At 32.7% G+C, this 14,291-nt stretch overlaps 1 protein-coding gene across 5 annotated transcripts in view; it reads left to right on the top strand.

Moving 5' to 3' along the window:
* The window catches only part of DPP10 (dipeptidyl peptidase like 10), a gene marked incomplete at both ends in the record, with an annotated part of 1,352,958 nt that overhangs the window by 1,329,278 nt on the left and 9,389 nt on the right, over positions 1 to 14,291 (top strand). For all 5 annotated transcript variants that reach the window (XM_081242278.1, XM_081242277.1, XM_081242276.1 and 2 more), the window contains one exon: positions 100 to 154. In XM_081242278.1, coding sequence (XP_081098404.1) covers positions 100 to 154 — 55 coding nt within the window. The remainder of the gene's footprint in view (positions 1 to 99; positions 155 to 14,291) is intronic.

Here is a 14,291-nt window from a genome sequence, read left to right as displayed (position 1 = left end):
TTGTTCTGTTTTGTTTTGTTTCTTGTTGCTAAGAATGAATTTCTATGATTCATTTAACTCAAGAAGATATAGCTATAATTTTTTCTTTTTTCATTTCAGATTTTTACTGAAACAGCCATACATTGACTCCAAAAGATTAAGCATTTTTGGAAAGGTAAATAGTAGAAATATGTGTGTGTACATTATGTGTTTGTATATGTACTACTTTCCTCATTTTACTATAATTTCTCTGTATTATCCTTTAAAATATAATATTGTAATTAATATTATATAAATTCAGTTATTTATTAATTCAGCAACTGTTTACTGAGTATCTTTAATTGATGCATGGTGTTAGAAATAGAGCAACAATAGGACCAAAAAAAAAGGAATCGTTTTCAGGAAGATTATCTTCTAAAGAGGAGAAAGAGAAAGTAAATGGATAAATGAAAAACATAGTTTCATCTGGTATTAAATCTTATAAGGAAAACAAGCCAAGAAAAACTTGACAGATAAAAGATAATTACAGGAAGGGCCAATGTTATTAAATTGAGTGGTCAAGTAAGGCCCCTCTGATTTAAGTGATATTTAGGCTGATACCTAAGTAACAAGAGGGAGTCAGTCATGCAACTCTATTGAGGGAGCAATTTCTCCAACGAAGGAACAAGCACCACAGCCTTGGGGAAGACAACATAGCTTAGAAACTAAAAGGTGTGCATAATTATGTCTTCTGTGCTTACTGCATGTTATTTACTTCCTTTTAAAATTTTTTTATTAAAGTATAGTTGATTTACAACGTGGTGTTAGTTTCTGGTGTACAGCAAAGTGATTCAGTTATTCACATATATATATGTATTCTTTTTCATATTCTTTTCCATTATGGTTATTTAGAAGATATTGAGTATCATTCCCTGAGGATACTTACTTCTTATAGCAATAATTTTTATGTCAAGTTCAATATCATCTTCACAGTAAGAAATTAGATCCCATATAGATATTTATTGAGCACCTAGTTTATACATATCACTGGACTAGACATTATAAAGATACTAAGATGACAGGAAAGAGATTTTGTACTATTTTAGTTTAGAGACAAAGCAAATTCTTGGCCTTCATTGATTTAAACAAAATACGTTCTACTATTCATAATGAACCCAAAGACTCATGACAGCAAGTAACTGGTACTTTTACTGGGGCATTAACTTTAGTGGTGTACACTGACAAGTAGGTCCATGAAAATCTACTTAACACATAGTAAAATATAAAACAACATGCATCACTACCATTCTACCCCCACTTCAATCTGCAGTGCACCATATTTTTTGATATATTTAATTCTTGGTGTCAGTAATATTTGAGTTCAATAAAAATATTTTGTGAATAATGCTCCTCCCACATAAGTACAAACAAATAAATAAATAAAAGCCCATCACTAGCAGTAAAGATATTAGTGAAAAAATGAAAATAGAAAGTGATCATTCCAAAGAAATGAAAACGCTATAGATGCATCAACAAGTGCATATAGTAAAGTCTTATCAGATGCTGCAGCATGGATGAAACTTGAAAACATGTGCTTGGTGAAGTGAGCCAGTTACAGAGGGACAAATACTGTTTTATTCAACTTACATAAAATATCTAGAGTAGTCAAGTTCATGGTGGTTGCCAAGGCTGGAGGGAGGAAAAAGGAAAGTTATTTTTTAATGGGTGTAGCATTTCGGATTAATGTGAATACACTTGACATGACTGAGCACTTAAAAGTGGTTAAGATGGTAAATTTTACATTATGTGTTTCTTACCACAGCAAAAGATGCATATAGTAGAGAACATTTTACCCTTTAGTGGTTCTAATATACGTAATAATTTACAAAGGACTTAGAGCTTATGTATTTCAGGGCTCTACTTGTATACACACAAATGAGTATAAAAGACCAAATGAGCTATACAAACATTTATGAATATGGAAGTTTAGCAAAGATTCAGAAAGTTGTAAGATGCATTATGAAGACAGTGAAACATGAACTGGATGTTGAAAATCATTCAGCAAGTAGAAGGCAAGGAGAAGTTTCATGTAAATGCACAGTGTCAGTGAGGAGAGCCTGTTCGGAGAACATGAAATAAAGTAATTGACTAAAATTAAGGCTCACGTAAGGAGGTGATACTTGACAGCACTGAGAGGAAGCCTGGGCACAGATCTTAGTGAGTCCTCCATATAAACTAGAAAATTTAGATATTCGTCTAGAAACATGGGGAAATAAAACCAGAGCCTTCAGATTGAGAATTTCAAAAATCTTATGTTTATCATTGTATTAGGGGCTGTATCATTGTATTAGGGGACTGTTGAGTCTCAGGCAATTTACTCTAGCAATCTAAGTATAGGATAGACTGACATAGGATATAAACAAACAAAAACATAACTAGATATATTTTAAATGGAAAAATATTCCATTTCGTTTTTAAAAAAATATGCATATCTGTGACTAAGTTATAACTCAGAAGGTGGCTTTCTTAGCAAAGGAATGTTATGAGCTTTAAGACTTAGTAGGTCTTGTGATTTTTTAATGTACTTGTTTTATTTCAGTATCAAATTATGTTAAACTCATAAAATTTGCTGAGGAATTATGTTCTTTTTTTATTGTCAGGAAAAGCTTGCTTAGAATTGGAGTTAGATTGTAAAGTATCTGGGGCTATTGCTTTCTTTGTTAGAAAAATGTAATTAATGTTTAAATGTATTTAATCAATACAGGACTATTACGATTTTTCCATTTTTTCTGGAGTCAGTTTTAGTACTTTTTGTTTTTCTTCCAGTTTTATTGAGATAAAATTGACATACAGCACTGTATAAGTTTAAGATGTACAACGTAATGATTTGACTTACATACATCATGAAATGATTATCACAATAAGTTCAGTGAACAGCCATTATCTCACATAGATATAACATTAAAGAAATAGAAAAAAAATGTTTTCCTTGTGATGAGGACTCAAGATTTACTCTTTTAACAATGTTCATAGTTAACATACAGCAGTATTAATTATATTTATTATGTTGTACATTACACCCCTAGTACTTATTTATCCTATAACTAGAAGTTTCTACCTTTTGACTGCCTTCATCCAGTTCCCCCACTCCCCACCTCTACAGCACTACATTAGTTCCTGTTACACAGCATAGTGATTTGGTATTTCTATACATTTCAAAATGATCACCAAGCTAAGTCTAGTTACGATATGTCACCATACAAAGATAATGCGTAATTTCTGACTACATTCCCCACACTGTACATTTTATACCTGTGACTCATTTATTTTGTAACTGGATGTTTGTATCTCTTAATTTGTGTTTTGTACTTTTAAAAGTATTCTTTCCATTTCATATATTGTTCAAGAGCATTCTCAAAGTGTAACATATCCTCTTATTACATGTTTAATCCTTTTACTAGTGGTGGCAGTGTCCCATTTGGACTCCCGGGTTGGCTTATTAGTGCCCCTTTGCTCTTGCTGAAGCACCTCTTCTGCTCTGGGCTGCCTGCACTCACTCTTGCACTTGCTCTTGTCCCCCCTGTCTTCTCCCTTTCATCTCTCCCTCCTTTTCCATGAGCCATATTTTGGGCTTAATTTTTCTTCTCTATTTATCTTTGTTTTCTATTTTACTAACTTCTACTCCTCGTGTTATTACGTTTTCTTCTATTTTTTATCCCATATTGTTTTTAAATCACTATGTTGAATGTCTAGCCTTTTAGTTTTTAGCATTCTTCCTTTCAAATATAAGCCCTTGAGTTATGAAATCCCTTTGCAATACTCCCTTAGGTATTTCCCACTGGTACTAATGTAGTACTTTTTAAATTTAATGTACGTATTTCTCAATTTCCAGGGTAAACATGCCCTCTGAATTGTTTTTATTTTATTTTTTTATTTTTTTATTATTATTTTTTTTTTCGGTAGGCGGGCCTCTCACTGTTGTGGCCTCTCCCCTTGCAGAGCACAGGCTCCGGATGCGCAGGCTCAGCAGCCATGGCTCACGGGCCTAGCCGCTCTGCGGCATGTGGGATCTTCCCAGACCGGGGCACGAACCCGTGTCCCCTGCATCGGCAGGCGGACTCTCAACCACTGCGCCACCAGGGAAGCCCGTTTTTATTATTTTTATTCCAATATTTTTATAGGAGTTTTGGTAACTTTCTATAATTGACTTTGGTTATAATTGAATTGTAATCATAGAATTGACTAGAATAACAGAAATCCTTTGAAACCTCAGTTGATTCATGACTTAGGAAAGGAATGATTTATAAAACTTTCCCCTCTTCTTAAAAGATTTAGTGTTACATATATGCCCATTTAATCAAACTTGCCCATCATGATGTTCAAATCATAAACTCACTTTATGATTTATTTTGTCTCTAATTTCCAAGAAAGCTGTATTAAAATGTCACATTATAATGGTGAATTATTCAGTTTCTCCTTAGTAGGATAATTTAGTCTTTATATTTTAAGACTATTTTTATTCATTCCCTCCAAGTTCAGATTATTATATCTTCTCAGAGAACTGAATCTTTTATTGTTTTTCACCAATCCAGTTTATTTCTATTATTTTTTTGCTTTATGGATTTTTAAAAAATATTAAAATTACAACACCAGCATTCTTTTGACTAGTACACATTGTTTTTGCTTTTCTGTCTTATCATTTTCAAACTTCATCCTCATGGTTTAGGTATTTGAAGATTGCATTTATTTATATAAATTGTGATTACTGATACATTTAAATGTTATAGTTTTCATTATTTCTGCCTACTGTCTTATTTGTTCTATTTTTCCCCTTTCTTCCATTCATCTTAAGTTTTTTTTTTCTTTTTTCTCTTTGTTTCCTTTTTCTAAATATATTTTTTGTTTTGTTGTCTGCTTTTGCAAGGAATTACCAAACATTTTCCAAAGTAGTTATATCATTTTATTTTACCAACTGCTGTATATGAGAGTTCCAGGTGTTCTACATCCTTACCAACAGAGTATCATAAGTCTTTTTAATTTAAAAGTTCTCTGATGATTAATAATATTGATCATTTTTTCATGTGTTTATTGACATATATATATATATTTTTTTAACACAGCTGATTTATTGACCATTTATGTTGTGCAACAGACACTTACGTTTTAAGGTTTACTAAATCAGAGGGAGTGTATTATAGTCACAAACCTGTTCCTCCTTTTTTTCAACTTTTAAATTGAGATACAACTGACATGCTAAAAATCATCATTATACAATAATATTGTATCTAGAAATAAGATAGTAGAAGTTCTTTCATCTTGTTCTTTTTCAGAGTTCTTTTGTCTCATCTAGGTATTGTATTTCTTTATAAATTTTAGAACCATCTTTTGTAATTTTACAAAATAGACCATGGGGGTTTTCATGGGAATTGTATTGAATTTGTAGATCACCTAGGGAGAACTGACATCTAAGAAATATTGACACTTTCATATTTTTAAAGATATTTTTCTTTGGTGTTTTATACTTTCTCCAATATATGTATAGATATGAATATTTTTTTATTAATCATATTTGGGTTTTGATGGGTTCTCTGAATCTGTGCTTTGTCTTCTATCAGTTCCATCAAAATTGGAATTTTACCTATGGAATTCTTTAAAGCTTATGTTGCATTTGTATTTGTTTTTGTTTTTCTTTTAATTATACTTATATGGTAAATTTGGTCTGCAAAGAGCAGTGTGGACTTATGGCTCAAATTTTTAGTTAAGGTTAATTTGTTTTTCATTGATTCAGTACAAGTTCATGATAAGAATTAAAAACAAAATCATTTTCATCAATCCTTTTGTGCAACATAATTATCTCTTGTCATCTTTAGACAACGCTTTAGGGGTCTAGCTTTGTGCAGTCTCCCTTTAGATCAGGGGTCCTGAACCCCTGGGCCATGGACAGGTACCAGTCCGTGGCCTGTTAGGAACTGGGCTGCACAGCAGGAGGTGAATGGCGGGCAAGTGAGCGAAGCTTCATCTGTATTTACAGCCTCTCCCCATCGCTCACATTGCCGCCTGAGCTCTGCCTCCTGTCAGATCAGCAGTGGCATTATATTCTCATAAGAGCATGAACCCTACTGTGAACTGTGCATGTGAGGGATCTAGGTTGCACGCTCCTTATGAGAATCTAATGCCTGATGATATGAGGTGGGGCTGAGGCGGTAATGCTAGTGCTGGGGAGTGGCTGCAAATACTGATTATCATTAGCAGAGAGGTTTGACTGCACAGAGACCATAATAAATCAGTTGCTTGCAGACTCATATCAAAACCCTATCAGTGAGTGGCAGGTGAAAACAAGCTCAGGGCTCCCATGATTCTGCAATTTGGTGAGTTGTATAATTATTTTGTTATATAATTACAACGTAATAATAATAGAAATAAAGTGCATGATAAATGTAATGCACTTGAATCATCCCAAAACCATCCTCCCCACAACCCCTGGTCTCTGGAAAAATTGTCTTCCACAAAACCAGTCCCTGGTGCCAAAAAGGTTGGAGACCACTGCTTTAGACCTATTGTATGGAATCTATGTATTTTGTTTACCTCATGCACTGAGTCATCATAGCAGAAGGTTAAAATCACTAGCATTTGCAAAACAAAGAAACAAACAAAATTGGCTTTATGCTTGTTTACCTCTCAGTTTTCCAGTTTTCAGTTAATATATGGCCTCTGTGGATTCATAACCTTTGTGCCAGTTCAATGTTGTATTCAGAATAACTTAGTTGTTTAGTTCTCTTTCTCTTTTTTTTAACTACCACTTTGTATTTACTTTTTTGTTTCTGTTTAGTTTTGGGTTTGTTTTCAGTTGAGTCGATTGAGATATCAGTTTCACCAAATACTAGAAATGGAATTGCCACATTTATGTTTTTACCATCAAAGAGGCTAGAGTAGTGTTCCCTTCTAAGATTAGAGGCTGAGTTAGAATTTAGTGTGAAAAATGTTATGATTCATTTGAGATATTCCCTCTGAAAAAAGAAAGATGAATGGTAGCAGTAGTGCCAGGAATTTACCATCTTTAATCAACTTATTTTCTTTACATTTATCACTATAAGATTGAATTTCTAGGTCTTGCTTTTTCTCCCTTTGGTCTAAAATTCATCCTGTTTTTTATGGTCTTTATACCTATATCTTATCTGTATCTGTATCTATATCTACATCTACTTAGCTAGATAACTGATTTCATCCATTATAATTGACTTTGTCAGCAGAAATTAAATTTACTTCAAAGTTTTGAGGTACATTGCACTGTTGGTCTCCATAACGCTGAAATAGGGAACGCCAAGAAACTGGTTGATATTTTTTATTTTGTGTGTGATTCATTCCACTTTAATCTTTCAGAATTTGGAAAGCAATTCTAATCTATTCTTTTTAACCATGTAAGCTGATTAAGGAGTATAGAATTTTTAGTATTTCTAAGAATGTGTTTTTTGTTAAATAATATATATTTTTAGACAATATCCCTACCTATTTTCTATTTATGGAAATATTAAGCCTATAAACACCAGGAAAGCATTGATTGAATAAATGCATTCTCTTCTGAAACTGTCACTAGTTTTAGATACTAAAGAAACTACTAGAAATGGGTATTAGAGAAAAACTTCAGCCAGCATAGAAGATAATATTTGGCTTTTTATATCCAATTTCATTTCAATATTTCACATGTATTTTATGGGTAAACAAAATTATACTAAAAAGTTGCAACTATTACCTGAAATGGGTCTTAAGGATATTCCAATAGTTATTTACTGTTCCAAATGAGCTTTCTTCAATATAGTTAAGCTGAAATTCTTATTGGTTATAAGTATTCCTTCCACCTTTCTACTTCAGTATTTTTGTTCATGCCTTTTAATTTATTTCTAATAACAGCCTCAAGCCTGCACATTGCTTTTATAATTCTATCTCTTATTAAGCCTCATTCAGAGGTCCTTTTCTCCATAAATTATTCACTAAATCTCTCCCACTTGAAATCATCATTCCCTCCTGTGTACTCAAAGAATACTTTGTCAATAGCTTCTCATATTCATTATACCATCATGCAATGTATTATATTTATTTGTATTCTTATTCATTTCTTATGTTAGACTATAAGCCTTTTCAGGGTATTTATGTTTTATTTGATTTTTTGTTGCAAAGGAATTTGAACTGAACTCATGTCATGCTCTTTCCTTCATCTGGAATTCTCTCTTTCCCACCAGATTGCCAATCCTTATCATTTTGGAGGGGGGTACACTGAGTTTCTTGGCTTTCTAGCTTTAGTGTTTTCATCAAATTTGGAAAATGTTCAGTTATTACTTCAATTTTTTTTTTGCTGCCCCCTTTCTCCAGGGATTACAAATAGGTGTGTAATTAGGCCAGTTGAATTTTTCCCTAAACTCACAAAAACTATATTAATTTTTAAAAAATGTTTTTCTCTGTGTGCTTCATTTTGGATATATTGTGCTGCTGTGCCTTAACTATATTCTTCCAGGCAGGAAGCTGTAGCAATCCGAGGGTTGACTTGTTCTCTGTCTTTCAGTGATCACTGTCCTTTGTTGCCCAAGTTCCAATGTCTTAATTACTTCTATTTCATATATTTTGCCCATATTTTTAGTTGTTTCACATGGAAGGGTAAATCTCATTTCTGTTATTCCATTCTTATGGAATTAGAAATTCCTACATAAAATTAATTTTTATATTTATTAATCATTTTACAATGTTATTTTTGAATTGTCAATTTATATACATATATACACTTAGTTATATTGGTCTCATATATGTGAATATATGTATTTGTTTTCTTATTGCAATTTTGAGATTTTGATGCATTAAAGATAGCAATCTTTTCACATTTGTTTGAAATATTTCTTCAACTTGTTGATTGACTTTCAGTTTTGTTTATGATAATTCAAAAAACTGAAGTGTTAAAGTGTTTTTCTTATCTTTTGGCAAAACCTTTCAAATCCTTTCTCTGGTGATTTCTTCCAGTGATTTTATTTTTTAAAGGTCTTGTTTCTATCAAAATAAGTATTTATTAGATTTTCTCTTTATGTGTCTGTTTGAGTGGGGCAGAGAGAGGTAATAACACTCATATGCTGAGGATTTATATATTTGGTTTCAAATAGCTTGTCAGTTGCAGCAGCTCCATTGATTGACTAAATCGTCCTCAACACTTTGATTATGATGCCACCTAAACAATAAGTTCTCAGATATTCTTGGATTTATTTCTGGTGTAACCTGACTATCTGTTCTTAGACTAATCTTATAGTCTTTTAATTATAATATTATGCTTAATAACAATACATTTTAATATTTTAAAATATTTTCCACTCTTCGCTCTTTTCTTTCATAATACCTTTCGCTTACCTCTCCTATTTTCTCCACTTTTATAAATTCTCCCAAAATATTCAGCTATAATTTTTTAACTAAAATTTTATTAAAACAATCTTTATTTTCATTTGAGAAGAATTAAAATTTTCAAAAGATGTAGCTTTGATCTGAATCACATAGTACATCTCTTTTATTTAATTCTTGTTTTATATTTCTCAGTAGAATTTTATAGTTTTATGTATGTCAAATATCTTCCCTGCTATATTTATTTCTAGGTGTTGCTTATTAATAGTGTATTTTTAAATTTTATTTTAAGTACTATGTTTTTATCTGTATTATTTTCTAACTTGTTTGTTGTATAAATGGAAAGCTTATACTATTAACATATTTAGCTAATATGCTAATAGTATAATAACTAGCCATCTGTTACTCAATAATCATTCATATGACTTGATTAAAGACTTTGAACCATTTTAGTTTGAATAATTATCCTTAGGACCTAATCTAATTTCATATAATATAATGTAATGATATTAGTGTTCACTGTACCAAGTAATTATATCTAAGTGTTAAAGGTAAGAAAACTGCTGAAAGAAATTTTTTCTGACATATTTTTTAAAAATTGATGACACAAATTAAAAGTAGGTAGCAAAATTTAAAACATTATAAACATCATACAGAGAACAGATATTGCTATGATTACCAGGCCAGTATTGATCGGAATAAAATTAATTCATTTAAAAAACATTTACTGAGTGTATACTATGTGCCTTGCACTTTTCAAGTTGCTGGACCTACAGCAGTCACTGAAACAAACAAACAAAAAAAAGTCTATCTTTTATATAATTCTTAATGCAGTGAAGAGAGATAAATGAAAATCAAATAAATGAAAAATAATTAGTAAAGTATATAAAATGTCAGATAATGATATTACAATTCAGGAAAATGAAGCAAAGAGGCAGAGAGAGGATCAAGAATAAAGATGATATAGCAATTTTCAATCATTAGAGAGGAACGATTTCACTAGGAGATCATGATTGGTCTAAAACAGGGATATTTGAAGAGACAAGAGACATGGACATCTGGAGAAGGTAAAACAACTTTAAAAGTGCAATGAATATGGAAGTTTTTTAAAACTTAACCTATGGGGATAACTACTCATTATTTATAGTCTTAAAAGTCTCAACTGGGGTAGCCTCATCCACCAGAGGGCAGACAGTGGAAGCAAGAAGAACTACAATCCTGCAGCCTGTGGAAAAAAAACACATTTACAGAAAGATAGACAAGATGAAAAGGCAGAGCACTATGTACCAGATGAAGGAACAAGATAAAATCCCAGAAAAACAATGAAATGAAGTGGAGATAGGCAACCTTCCAGAAAAAGAATTCAGAATAATGATAGTGAAGATGATCCAGGACCTCGGACAAACAATGGAGGCAAAGATCGAGAAGGTGCAAGAAATGTTTAACAAGGACCTAGAAGAATTAAAGAACAAACAAACAGAGATGAAAAATATAATAAATGAAATTAAAATTACACTAGAAGGAATCAATAGCAGAATAAATGAGGCAGAAGAATGGATAAGTGACCTGGAAGACAGAATGGTGGAATTCACTGCTGCAGAACAGAATAAAGAAAAAAGAATGAAAAGAAATGAACACAGCCTAAGAGACCTCTGGGACAACATTCAAAGCAACAGCATTCGCATTATAGGGGTCCCAGAAGGAGAAGAGAGAGACGAAGGACCTGAGAAAATATTTGAAGAGATTATAGTAGAAAATTTCCCTAACATGGAAAAGTAAATAGCCACCCAAGTCCAGGAAGCACAGAGAGTCCCATACAGGATAAACCCAAAGAGAAACATTCCAAGACACATAGTAATCAAACTGGCAAAAATTAAAGACAAAGAAAAATTATTCAAAGCAGCAAGGGAAAAACCACAAATAACATACAAGGGAACTCCCATAAGGTTAACAACTGATTTCTCAGCAGAAATTCTACAAGCCAGAAGGGAGTGGCATGATATACTTAAAGTGATGAAAGGGAAGAACCTACAACCAAGAGTACTCTACCCAGCAAGGATTTGATGGAAAATTAAAACCTTTACAGATAAGCAAAAGCTAAGAGAAAAAAACGCCACCAAACCAGCTCTACAACAAATGCCAAAGGAACTTCTCTAAGTGGGAAACACAAGAGAAGAAAAGGACCTAAAAACACAAACCAAAAACAATTAAGAAAATTATAGTAGGAACATACATATTGATAATCACTTTATATGTGAATGGATTAAATGCTCCAAGCAGACACAGGCTCACTGAATGTATACAAAAACAAGACCCATATATATGCTGTCTACAAGAGACCCACTTCAGACCTAGGGGCACATAAAGACTGAAAGTGAGGGGATGGAAAAAGATATTCCATGTAAATGGAAATCAAAAGAAAGCTGGAGTAGCAATACTCATATCAGATAAAATAGACTTTAAAATAAGGAATGTTACAAGATACAAGAAGGACACTACATAATGATCAAGGGGTCAATCCAAGAAGAAGATTTAACAATTATAAATATATACACACCCAACATAGGAGCACCTCAATTCATAAGGCAACTGCTAACAGCTCTAAAAGAGGAAATCAACAGTAACACAATAATAGTGGTGGACTTTAACATCTCACTTACACCAATGGACAGATCATCCAGACAGAAAATTAATAAGGAAACACAAGCTTTAAATGACACAATAGACCAGATAGATTTAATTGATATTTATAGGACATTCCATCCAAAAACAGCAGATTACACTTTCTTCTCAAGTGAACATTCTCCAAGATAGATCACATCAGTCATGCAAAGCAAGTAAATAAATAGCTATTATAGAGCAAAACTGTAGAGAGTCTTTGAAAATTCTGTCCCTACAAGGAGCCTTTCCAGTATGTCGTTTCTAGTTCTCTGTCATGGAGATTGAGACCATGGTGTTGTAGCCAAGAGGTTTCAAATATTTCCCAAGGGGCAACAGTATTCTCATAGTGAAAGCAGCCTGGTTTTGGTATCAGGGTGATGGTGGCCTCATAGAATGAGTTTGGTAGTGTTCCTTCTTTTGCAATTTTTTGGAAGAGTTTGAGAAGGATGGGTGTTAGCTCTTCTCTAAATGTTTGATAGAATTCAACTGTGAAAACATCTGGTTCAGGACTTTTGTTTGTTGGAAGATTTTTAATCACATTTTCAATTTCATTACTTGTGATTGGTCTGTTCATGTTCTCTATTTCTTCCTGGTTCAGTCTTGGAAGGTTATACCTTTCTAAGCATTTGTCTATTTCTTCCAGGTTGTCCAATTTATTGGCATAGAGTTGCTTGTAGTAGTCTCTTAGGATGCTTTGTATTTTTGCAGTGTCCATTGTAACTTCTCCTTTTTCATTTCTAATTTTATTGACTTGAGTCCTCTCCCTCTTTTTCTTGATGAGTCTGGCTAAAGGTTTATAAGTTTTATTTATCTCCACAAAGAACCAGCTTTTAGTTTTATTGATCTTTGCTATTGCTTTCTTTGTTTCTATTTCATTTATTTCTGCTCTGATCTTTATGATTTATTTCCTTCTACTAACTTTGGGTTTTGTTTGTTCTTCTTTCTCTAGTTCCTTTAGGTGTAAGGTTAGATTGCTTATTTGAGATTTTTCTTGTTTCTTGAGGTAGGTTTGTATTGCTATAAACTTCCCTCTTAGAACTGCTTTTTCTGTATCCCATAGGTTTTGGATCACGTGTTTTTGTTGTCATTTGTCTCTAGGTATTTTTTAATTTTCTCTGATTTCTTCAGTGATCTCTTGGTTATTTAGTACATATTGTTTAGCCTCCAACTGTTTGCATTTTTTTTACATTTTTTTCCTGTAATTGATTTCTAATCTCATAGCATTGTGATCAGAAAAGATGCTTGATATCATTTCAATTTTCTTAAATTTATCGAGGCTTGATTTGTGACCCAAGATGTGATCTATCTTGGAGAATGTTCACTTGAGAAGAAAGTGTAATCTGCTGTTTTTGGATGGAATGTCCTATAAATATCAATTAAATCTATCTGGTCTATTGTGTCATTTAAAGCTTGTGTTTCCTTATTAATTTTCTGTCTGGATGATCTGTCCATTGGTGTAAGTGAGATGTTAAAGTCCCCCACTATTATTGTGTTACTGTTGATTTCCTCTTTTAGAGCTGTTAGCAGTTGCCTTATGAATTGAGGTGCTCCTATGTTGGGTGTGTATATATTTATAATTGTTAAATCTTCTTCTTGGATTGACCCCTTGATCATTATGTAGTGTCCTTCCTTGTATCTTGTAACATTCTTTATTTTAAAGTCTATTTTATCTGATATGAGTATTGCTACTCCAGCTTTCTTTTGATTTCCATTTACATGGAATATCTTTTTCCATCCCCTCACTTTCAGTCTTTATGTGCCCCTAGGTCTGAAGTGGGTCTCTTGTAGACAGCATATATATGGGTCTTGTTTTTGTATACATTCAGTGAGCCTGTGTCTGCTTGGAGCATTTAATCCATTCACATATAAAGTGATTATCAATATGTATGTTCCTACTATAATTTTCTTAATTGTTTTTGGTTTGTGTTTTTAGGTCCTTTTCTTCTCTTGTGTTTCCCACTTAGAGAAGTTCCTTTGGCATTTGTTGTAGAGCTGGTTTGGTGGCGTTTTTTTCTCTTAGCTTTTGCTTATCTGTAAAGGTTTTAATTTTCCATCAAATCCTTGCTGGGTAGAGTACTCTTGGTTGTAGGTTCTTCCCTTTCATCACTTTAAGTATATCATGCCACTCCCTTCTGGCTTGTAGAATTTCTGCTGAGAAATCAGTTGTTAACCTTATGGGAGTTCCCTTGTATGTTATTTGTGGTTTTTCCCTTGCTGCTTTGAATAATTTTTCTTTGTCTTTAATTTTTGCCAGTTTGATTACTATGTGTCTTGGAATGTTTCTCTTTGGGTTTATCCTG

The sequence above is a fragment of the Mesoplodon bidens genome (genome assembly GCF_964165515.1).
Source record: "Mesoplodon bidens genome assembly, chromosome: 8".
In the NCBI taxonomy this organism is placed as follows: Eukaryota; Metazoa; Chordata; class Mammalia; order Artiodactyla; family Ziphiidae; genus Mesoplodon; species Mesoplodon bidens.
This window is presented reverse-complemented; position numbering and strand designations above follow the sequence as displayed.